Source organism: Aptenodytes forsteri, unplaced genomic scaffold (assembly GCF_000699145.1).
Source record: "Aptenodytes forsteri isolate BGI_AS27 unplaced genomic scaffold, ASM69914v1 Scaffold284, whole genome shotgun sequence".
NCBI classification, from domain to species: Eukaryota; Metazoa; Chordata; class Aves; order Sphenisciformes; family Spheniscidae; genus Aptenodytes; species Aptenodytes forsteri.
This window is the reverse complement of record NW_008794445.1, coordinates 1,667,282-1,677,177: the sequence shown is the minus strand read 5'-3', so window position 1 is coordinate 1,677,177 and position 9,896 is coordinate 1,667,282. Positions and strand designations below refer to the sequence as shown.

General features: G+C 55.7%; 1 protein-coding gene across 1 annotated transcript; it reads right to left on the bottom strand.

The window, feature by feature from the left end:
* Nucleotides 1–1,020: 1,020 nt before the first annotated feature.
* GGA1 (golgi associated, gamma adaptin ear containing, ARF binding protein 1) lies at nt 1,021–9,790 on the bottom strand. Its single transcript, XM_009289960.1, has 16 exons — nt 9,711–9,790; nt 9,328–9,403; nt 8,715–8,813; nt 7,290–7,413; nt 6,703–6,803; nt 5,528–5,608; nt 4,974–5,111; nt 4,750–4,831; nt 4,210–4,317; nt 3,752–3,907; nt 2,911–2,975; nt 2,590–2,768; nt 2,197–2,480; nt 1,742–1,911; nt 1,384–1,494; nt 1,021–1,196 (listed from the first exon to the last, which is right to left on the bottom strand). The coding sequence occupies exons 3-16, from the start codon at nt 8,796–8,798 to the stop codon at nt 1,086–1,088; spliced, it is 1,794 nt and encodes a 597-aa protein (XP_009288235.1). The 5' UTR covers nt 8,799–8,813; nt 9,328–9,403; nt 9,711–9,790; the 3' UTR covers nt 1,021–1,085.
* Nucleotides 9,791–9,896: the final 106 nt, after the last annotated feature.

Here is a 9,896-nt window from a genome sequence, read left to right as displayed (position 1 = left end):
GGGCTCCCAGTGCAGAGCTTAGTGGTGCCCCCTGGTGATGGGCTGGGCTCCAGCCGCTCCCCGACTCCCAGCCCATCACCTACCCCACCGCGCGAAGACCAATATTGAAGAGCTGAGGAAGCCCCCCGCCCCACCAAGCTCTCCAGCCCAGCCAGGGGGGAGGAAGACCATGTGCTGCTTCCTCTCCCTGTCTGGCAGGAGGCTGCGGGGAGACTCACCCCCCCACAGCACACCCCTCTCAGGGTTGGCACACGGGACAAAGTCCGGCGGCAGTCCCCAAAGCTCACTGCGGTAGATAAAGCATGTGGGAAGGGTGTGGGCTTTCTCGTTGCAGGGGTTCGGTGCCCAGGAGCTCCAGCTGAAGGTGTCAGGGAGGCACAGAGCAAGACCTTCCCAGCCCCCGGGCTCCCACCCCAGGGCCCACCTCACGCCAACAGCTCTGCTGGCAGCTGGAAGGAAGGGGATATGGAAAGATGTCTCCCCCCATCCCCTCCAAAGCAAGGGCAGCTGCCTGCTCTCTGGTGCTGGAAAAACACCCGGTCTCTGTCCAGCCTTGTTCCGCACCAGCTCCAATGCAATCCCACCAGACAGGGAACTGCTGGGGCCCAGCTCCAAGGAGGGGGCAAGGGGCACAAAAGGGAGCACTGCAGAGCACGAAGCAGCTGAAGGGCTGGGAAGCGTGAAGGGGATAGACAAGGAAAAGGATCTTCCTTTGCTAGGCCTTGCCCCAGGCTGAGGCTGTTAAAGCTCCCCATCCTCGTTCCCCACTGCACCTAGGGGGAAAGCAGGGTTAGAAGAGAAGCTGGGCAGACTGGGGAGGGAGTGACGCCTTCGGAAGAGCAGGGAAGGCAACTGTTCACCCACACGAAGCTTTCCACTCCACTCCTAGTCTTGTGGGATGAACATCTCCTGGCGTCTCTGCTCTCCTCCTCGAGGCACGCTCCCTCTGGCCCTCGCCCGGCCATCTGGAGAATAGAGCGTGAGCAGCAGCCCCCCACCCGCCCTCCCCATCTCCTCAGGTTGCTCCAGCCCTGCAGGGCTGGCTTCCCAAGGACGCTGCAGCGTAGTGCCTGCAACATGTGGCCCTAGAGGTTTCCCCAGGACTCCGGCGGGGGGAACTGGTCCACATCCCCCATTTCATTGTAGGTTTGCTCTCCCATGGTGAAAGTCAGCTTGTACCGTAGCCTCACTTTCTCCTGGAGACAGGGGAGAAAGGATAAGGAGTCAGAAGGGGCGGGGGTGGGGGGGTGGAGAAAGTCATGAGGCACAAACCATTCAGGTCTCTAGGAAGCCGCAGAGAGCAGAGGGAATAGGGACAGGGTAACCAGGCTTTGCCCAGGCAGCAAGACCAGCCTGCTCATGCCCCAGGGATGGTGCCGTTACCTTCTGTGGGTTAGCAAGCAGCAGGACTTGTGTGATGGCACTGGGGTGGACGATGGGGTTGAACGCTGGCAGCTCTGTGCCTGAGGGAGGCTGCAGCTTCACCTTCATCACCTAGGGAGAGAGAAGAGCATCCCACACTCCTGAGGGGGACTTGGCAGCCAGAGGCCCTGCTCCTGTATTTGGGGAGCTTCCACTGTCTAGTCAAAGGGAAAAACATTGTGCCGGTTCCTGCTAATCTGAAGGCAATACAACTCGCTCTCAGCCCCACAGAGCTCTCTCCACCCACCCTGCCTTTCCCGCAAAGGGAGAATCACACTTCAGCCCAGTCTGGGGACCTCAGCCCCAGCAGCCACCTTACCTTGGGGACAGCAGACTGAAAGACAATGTTGCGGATGGGCTGTGGGGCCGTGCTAAGCATAGAAATCACCACGACAAGCACATCTGGCCTCTCGGGCAGGGCATCCTTAGCAAAGTGGAAGAGGATGCGGAAGCCGTGCTGATCATACACTGTCACAGGGAGGATGCTGCCTGTGGAAAAGGCAGGGACAGGCAGCAGTCAGCCAGGAGGGAATTGGCCCTGCAGCAACTTCTCCCCATCACCCAAACTTCGTACAAGTGACAGAGGTACCACTCCTCCTCAACCTCCACAAAACCCAACAAGCAAGAAGTTTCCTCACATTCTTCCCTTCCATGTGCGCATGGTTTGTTCCACCTTCTTCATACCCTGTCCGGTTGTTTCTTCCCTTATTTGTCTGGCTCCCTTCCAAACAGTCCACCCCCCCAAGCTTGCCCCACTCTTTCGCCCCGGCTCACTGGGTTTGATTGACTCCAGAGGCACAGTGATGTTGGCCAGTGAGATCTCCTGGGGCAGCGCGGTGGCAGGAGGCTGTGGTGGGACCGCAGTACTTCCTGCTGGTGTGGCGGCAGCTTTTGGAAGTGTAGCAGGGGCAGGCAGCTCTGAGGTCAGGGGCAGTGTGGGATTAGGGGAAACACTCTGGAGCATGGGCAGAGCGCTGGGATTGTGGGCCGTGGTGCCAGAGCCGCTCCTGTTCTGAAGATCCCTCAGGGTGAGCCGGGGGGGTGGCTGCTGCTTCTCCCTGTAGGGAGAGAGAGCAAGGAGTGGAACAGGGCACTGAAATGTCATGTCCAGCACCCCAGAAATGGAAGTGATGGGGAGAGATGCGGGATTGCACTACTCCTGCTTACCATCGCACTTGTTGAGACTCTGGAGGCAAAGACTGTTGCAGCAGAGTCTTGCCCAGGAGGTCCAGGTCATCCAGGCCACTGGTGAAAGGAGAAGGTTTGGGGGAGGACGCTCCTGCATCTGCTTTGACTGGTGGCGTTGCCGTGATAGGGGCGATATTGAGCTCGTTGCTATCTGATGACTGCAAAAAGAGTGCACAGGAGAGCCCCCCAAGCAGGGTTGCATATCAGCACCAACCATCAGACATGGCACACTTCCCTACCTACTCCATTTGTTGCTTTCACCACCCTCCCCACCTTCTGCCCTGGCTCCCAGCACATTACCTGGAAGCTGTTCCAGCCGCTGCTGTCACCAGCTTGGGCAGGATGCGGTGCTGGGTCATTCAGGCCTGCCGGGGGTAAAAGCAAACATGAAGCTTAGCTACCAAGTGGGTAAGAGCATTAAACGAGGCCTGAATAAGACACAGAAGCAGCAAGGCAGAACCACCAATGTGGTCCCCATCTCTGGCTCCCATCCTTGCATGGGGGAGAGCTGGGAGGGCGATAGTGTTTTTTCTGCCCAGAGATCCTCATTTACAGTCTAGTTCTCACTGCAATTGGCAGAGAAGTGAATACTATTGGGCTGACAAGACCCACTGACCACGTTGTCTACTTCATGCTGTTGTACTCAAAGCACCTATCTTAGGAAACAGACACTTTGTTGGAAAAAGCAGGATTCTAGAGCCTTCTAGGATTGGCACCTCACAAGACTTCCATGTGAACAGTTCTGGAAGTCCCATGCATCTGTTGTTAGCTCGTGACTTCAACTGCAAGGAGTAAACATGAGGAGCTGGGGGTGATCCACCCTTGTGATCCCATCTGGGGATGGCCATTGCATCACTCTTGATTTACCTGCCAGGTCAGTTTTCCCAGAGTAAATCAGAGAGCACATCCCTGCAGGCTCTCTCTGACTAGTCAGAAAAACACCACGGGACTGAAGTTCGGAATCATAGCAGGGTCTTTCCCTCCTTCTCCCTCACACTAAGTGAAGGGCACCCCTTGGTCTTTCATTATTCACCTCTCCCAGAGCTTTCCCTCATTCGTGCTCCTGCCACAAGGAGAACCATCCACGCAGACTGTCCAGAGCCAAGGAGAGAATAAAGAGCTTTTGCTCTGGCCTTCTCACCTAAAGACATGAGTTCATCATCCAGCAAGGAGACAGAGCCAGCTTGGTCAGGCACGGGGACTGCTGAGCCTCCTGAAAGGGTGGGCAAGGCTGGGTAGGAAGGGCCTGTTGCCGGAAGATCCAGGCCCGACAGATCCAGAAGCGCTGAGGTGCTGCCTGCAAAGAAGGAACAAGCTGAGAGACAGAAAACCTTACCCAGTCCTTATCCAGTGTGCTGAGGCCAGTTCCCATCCTTCCTCACACCTGGGAGAAGGAATTCCCCCTCTGCTCTCCCTTCCAATTCGTTCTCTTCATGCATCAGTCATCTCCACAAGCCGTTTCCTCATCTCACCAACCCCAATCTGACCTCCCGCAGGTTTCACCTTTCCACTTCTCTCCATCTTCTCTTACATTGCAAGAAATCAGCAACAGGGTCCCTCTGCTTGACCTTCCTGTCTCCATTCCCCAAGTCTCCTCACCTCGAAGAGGACCGGCCACTATCTCCCCATTGATCTCTTCTCCCCGCACGAGCTGTTTGTAGAGATTGATCACCTGTGTCAGATTGTCATTGGCTTGCAGGATCTCCGCTGAAATGGAATAAGTGGGAAGTAAGTTTGAAAATCGTGAAGAAACAAAGACAGTGACTTTTATACCCCAACTCTGTCTCATCCTTCAAAGCAAGGCCCAAGGAGCTGACAGCAGCCCACTGCAGATAGCATTTTTGCAATTGTTGCTGCAAACTGTACCAGGGTACATTGACACCTCCATGGCAGTCTCAGCAAGGAGAAGCACAAGCGTTGTTCCTACAGCGAAGTGGAGGAAGCCTGTAACACTGCTGATTGCTGCCACATGTCCCTGCCTAGTGCCAAGCCATAGACTAACTAACCTACAGCGAGCAGCCACCCCAACCAGAGCAGCAGCTGCTGATATACGCCATGCTGTGGGCAGCCCAAGCACAAGCTCCCTGAAAGAAGATTGAGGGAGAAGGGGACAGAATGAGGAAGGCCAGGTATGCTTACCCAGAGCTTCATCATTGTCTTCTGTGTCACTGGCGAGCCGGAAAAGCATGGGCCTCATGCGCTCGCAGCGCTGATACAGCTCCTGAGGGAGAGGAGAAAGGGGTGCTGAGGTGAGCAGCAGGATGCTCAGCTCGGGGTGCAAAACAGGCAGGAGGAACTTGAGGAGATAAGGGTCACCCATCTCTGCTAAGCTCGGGGAGGATGCTGGGATGGCTTTTCCTCACCTTCATTAGGTCCTCATTGCTCTCCGTTGTCTCCCCCCTGCTGTAGTTTGTCACCATCTCTGTCAGCAGCTTCACATTGTTGTTCACCTCCTCGATGGCATTCACCCTCTTGGAGATCTTCTCCATGCGCTTCTGGTCCTGGAGGGGAAACACATGGGGAAGGATGTCCTTGCTCTTGTCTGCAACGTGGAGAGGAGGAAGGCTGGGCCAGCCAACACACCAACTCCCTGGACTAAGGCACAGCAACGCTGCCCTCAAAACAGCTCCCACTCCAGTGGAAAACTCCAGATCATCTCTGGGCCAGCACTTGCCAAACAGGGATGGAATTGCCACAGATCTAGTGCTGCAGCAGGGCCTGGGCCACAGAAAGTGCCCAGAGCCATTCCTCCAAGTAGCCAACGGATGGCAGAAATCACACAAGGTCTCTTCAGCAGCTGCTGCTGCAAAATTTTGGGCAGAAGCTCTGTATGTCTGCATGAGGACAGAGAGCCACTGCTCCCTTGGTGCCAACCAGACAATGACCCCCCCCCAGGCCCCCTTCTCCTCAGCCGCACCTCCTGAACCATCTCCTTGATGAGCTTGTTGGCAGCCCGGAGGTCCTCAGGATGGGAACTTTTCAGGAGACGAGCCAGTATCTGCAAAAGAGAAGGTACCTCTGAGCCCAAGCTGAGGGGTGGCAGCCAGAGTCACTCTTGCACCACTAGAGCCAGTGGAGGTACCCCTGCCCAAACCCCTTTCTGGCAGAGGCAGTGGACAAAGCCAGCCGTTTGAAAACCCAGCCACAAGAGCCTGTGGGCTATCAGAGACCAGGGACAGAAGAAGTACAACTGGTCTTCCTTTTCCCGTTGTGGTTCTGGTTATGCAAGATAGGTCTTTCCCCAAAGATCCCCTGCATTCAAAACTTGCTCCTGCTTGCCCGTTATGCACCATGGAGACCCTGGAGCACAACAGCACTAGTACCGAGAAAGAGAGAAAGCCTGGTTTACACAGCAATTGCCATATGATTGCAACGGACTCCTACTCAGACCTCTTCACACGCCTCTTCGCAGGTGCAACTGGTGAAGAGGGAGAGCTCCCACTTTCTCTCCCGTTCTGTAGTCAGTGAGCAGTCCCACTGGCCACCTACAAATCCTCATTTGCACACTGTGACCCATGGAGGCAAAATATATCCCCTGCAGCAAACCGGCATCACACTTCTGCTGCAGGAGTAGACCCAGAGGAGCCTAATACTTGCTTAAATGCATCAGCACTGATAAAGCAGAGGTTTGCCTGAGTGGTGACACAATTCTGATGGAAAGGCAATATAGGATGGGTCCAGGAAGGTATAAGTAGTTGGGCAATAAGCAGATTGCAGTGCTGGGGGTGGGGAAGAGATAACAGCAGCAGCATCTGGGGCTGGGATTTGAACCTCATGGCCAGATAACTCAGAAGCCTGGAGACCGCACAGCAGCAAACCTCCCAGAATCTGCTGGGCTACTGGCAGCGCTTCACCCTTTGCACCATCCTGCAGCTAAGCGTTCCAAAGGTCAAACAGACCCACACACCCCACCTCTGGCTTTTTCCTTTCTCATGATTTTGGAGCGGGGCCTCAGCATTCCTGTGATGCATTTTCTGAGGCACAGCATGTGGAGCAGGGGCCTTGACTCTTTCTGCACCCCAGGAGGACAGGAGACCCTGGAGCTGGGAAGATGTGGTCCGCTATCCCTCTCCTTTTGCACAGAGCCTTTACCTTGGATTTCTCTTCATCATCAAAGATGATGTTCTTGGGTCGAGGGGGAGGAGGCAGAAAAGGAGCATCGTCAGGCAGTTTTGGGTCACATTTCACGATCCCTGCAGCAGAGATCAATGGAGAGGTCAGGAAGCCTCACCCACTGCGGGAGGGCACTGCCACCTAGCCACCAAACCCAGCTGGGACTGAGGGCGTTTGGGTCTGCTCCCACTACCCATGATCCTGGATTGTGTTTTCATGCAAGAACTGTCCCCCGCTCTCCACCAATATCCTATCTTAGAAAAATCCAGCATTGACTGCCAAAGCACTCACAGCCCTCCAGCCCCAGCCCCTTCCAGCGCCCCATCTCCTGCAGGAACAAGCAGATGTCTCCTCCAACCCATCAAACAACTCAGACCAGCAACTCCCTCTGCCCAGCTAGGAGCCACAAGGCAGCCGCTCCTTCGCCTGCCCCTGCAGGCAGGCTGATGGATGTGCTGGGTCTGGGCACAGGAAAGGGAGAGTCTGTTTCGGATTCTGTCCAGACAAAAAAAGGAGAGAGGGCAAACCGTCCATCCACCTTCCCCTTCCAGAGCACTGCCTCTCACCTTGTTTCTTCAGCATCTGGTAGGCTTCTGAGATCTTCACCTCGTGAGGCAGCCCTAATGTCCAGCTGTACATCAACTCCAGGATCTTTGACTTCACTTTTTCTGGTGTCCTGCTGCCAAGATACTAGAGGAAGAGAGAAGAGGTGGCTTGAAGCTGCTCTGAGCCGTTGTAAGCCTGGCCGGTTCCTCTCCTCCCCTCCCCCAGGAGAAGTGAGACCGTTCCCAACGGCACAAGGAGGAGGAAAGAGGAAGCAAGCAGGAAAGCTCACGAGGCCCTTACAACACGTCCTACGCTGCGCTCAGTTTCCACCACAGGAAACACGAGAGGTGGGAGAAATGCTGCACCAGCAGCCCCTCAACGACACACAGGGACAGGTGGGAAGGCTCAGGCAGGTCTCTGTTGCCTTGTGAAGGAAAGGGTACTGCTAACAGAAGCTGCTGGGCAAGGCAGCCCTTCAGGAAGGAGGGGACAGGAGGGCTGGGAGGGGAAGGACTGTGGGTAACGGTCCCTGGGGCAGGGCCCAGCCCTCTCTCTCAGGGGCACTCTCCAGCACAAAGCGCTTGGCACCCTTTACGGCTAGGCGAGCCCCAGATGACCAGCACCCAGCGGTGAGATCTCCAAACGTTACAGCTCTCCCCCTGCCACACAATCATCCTTCACTCTTCTCCCGTGGGTCTGCTGGGGGCACTGGTGGTAGAAACAGTGCATGTGCTGCCAGTGGCTTAAGGTAGAGGACATTCTCTAGGGTGTCTAGCAAGAGGACTTTAGGATGCTGCTGTCACTGTCCCTGGATCACAGATCACAAGCTGTGACTGGCAGATGAAGGTTTTCCTTAGTCATATTTAATCTGTGCTCCCTTAACTCCATACTTGCTGGTGTTAACTGCCTTGACTGCACAGGAGAGCACACACAGCTTGTTCTGCTGCAGGAACAGCAGCATCAGCAGAGGAGCAGGCAATGACTTGGTGCTTCAGATGGACTTGCCAGAGCACCATTGACCAGGCCTGGGCCTGCCCTCTGAGAGTGTCTCAACCAAGCTGGGACACCCTAGAGAGACATGGTCACGATGTCAAAGCTGGGGGAGGTTCCTGAGCACATGCAGTACAGAGAGAGCCTAACAGAGATGCTGGGAAGCTGACTCCAGGCATGCAGATGAGCTCAGTAGTCTCACAAGTGCTGGTTGCATCATGTCTAGCTGGTCCTTAGCTTCCTGCATCAAGAACCAGCTGGGACCAGAGGGGTGAAAGCTCACCTTCCCACTGGAAAACTCACCAGGGAATGAGGACTAAACCTCCTACTAGCACTGTCCCGTTTCCCCCACATCCCAGTGGGTGCTTGGCCTTTCTGCTCAGCCACTACTTCTTCCCAAAGCGTTCCTGCCACCAGGCTCTGGTCCCCTCGATCCACGATCCCCTGGGACCCACCTTGGGTGACACCACTTTGATGAGCTCATTGAGGAAGCGGAACTTGCCCACCTCGTCGTGGAAGCGTTTGCCACAGCTTTTCATGCAGGACTCCAGCACCTGGGGACAGGGGCCGGGTGAGCCCCGGCACAGGATCAGCAGCAGGTTCAAAAGCCAGCTCCCTCCTGCTCCCCCCTCGCCAGGCACGGAGCCTGTAGCTATCCTCACAGCAGCGTGGATGGACACCACCTTTCCCTCCCAGGTGGCCAATCACCCTCCCAAAGGGAAGCAAGAAGATTTTCCTCTTTGGAGGAAACAACAACAGCCCACGGAAGGGGATATCCTTAGAGAGTTCGCAAATACTGGGGTTTCACAGCGTGGATCCACAATGACATTAAGGGAACAAAAAGCTTCCCATCGACTTCAATAGGCTATGATCCTTCCTAGGAACAAGACCTTTCCTACCAGTCACCCCTCCCCTCTTGTGGAACCACCTTCAGCCCCTCTTCCACCCAAGGGCTCAGGTGCTCCTTCTCAGAGGGAGTTCAAAGCTTCCCATGCTCCTCCAGTCAAACTGGAGCAACCCCACACCCTGGCCCTCCATCTAGTTTTACCAGCCTGCAGATGCCCTTACCGTGAGGGCCTGGATAGCTTCCCATTCCTGTGGAGACTGGATCTTGTGGGCAAGAAGTCGGGTAGCAAGCGGAGGACTGGAAGGAGTGAGGGGAAAAAAAAAAAAGCTAGCTGGTTATTGATTTAAAGTACCTGTGCGGTACCTGTGTTTCTCTCTGGGCATCCAGGGTTGAAAAGCATATTGCAAGTTTAAGGCACTGATAAGGCACTAAAACCGTGTGGGAACCTTCTGTTAGTGGACCAGGACCCCCCACCCGCCCCCACTCTGAGGGGCTTCATGCCTATTCGCCTCTCAGGACAACCCCACTGAATCTTACCGGGTGGGCAACCGTAACCCAGGCCCATGACCCGGAGCAGCCCGGGGGGGAAGGAAGCAGCACTTACCCCTCTAGCTCCTTATTGAGCTGCTCACAGAAAGCATTGATACCATCCCAGTCCAGGTCCTTGTTCAGAGGGTTTGTCGCTTTGTCTGCGGGCAGGAGAAGGGGACGGTGAGAAAGCCTCCCCGGGCTCCCACCCCGCGGAGGTGAGGGGCAATGTTGCTCCCGCTCCCTCCCCGCCAACTCCCGC

Coding starts and splice junctions, on each gene's coding strand:
- GGA1 (XM_009289960.1), bottom strand. CDS start 8,798: ATGAAAAGCTGTGGCAAACGCTTCCACGACGAGGTGGGCAAGTTCCGC. Junction 2,481..2,589: donor GAGTCTCAACAAGTGCGATG/GTAAGCAGGAGT, acceptor CTCTCCCTACAG/GGAGAAGCAGCAGCCACCCC. Junction 1,912..2,196: donor TCTGGAGTCAATCAAACCCA/GTGAGCCGGGGC, acceptor CCTTTTCCACAG/GCAGCATCCTCCCTGTGACA.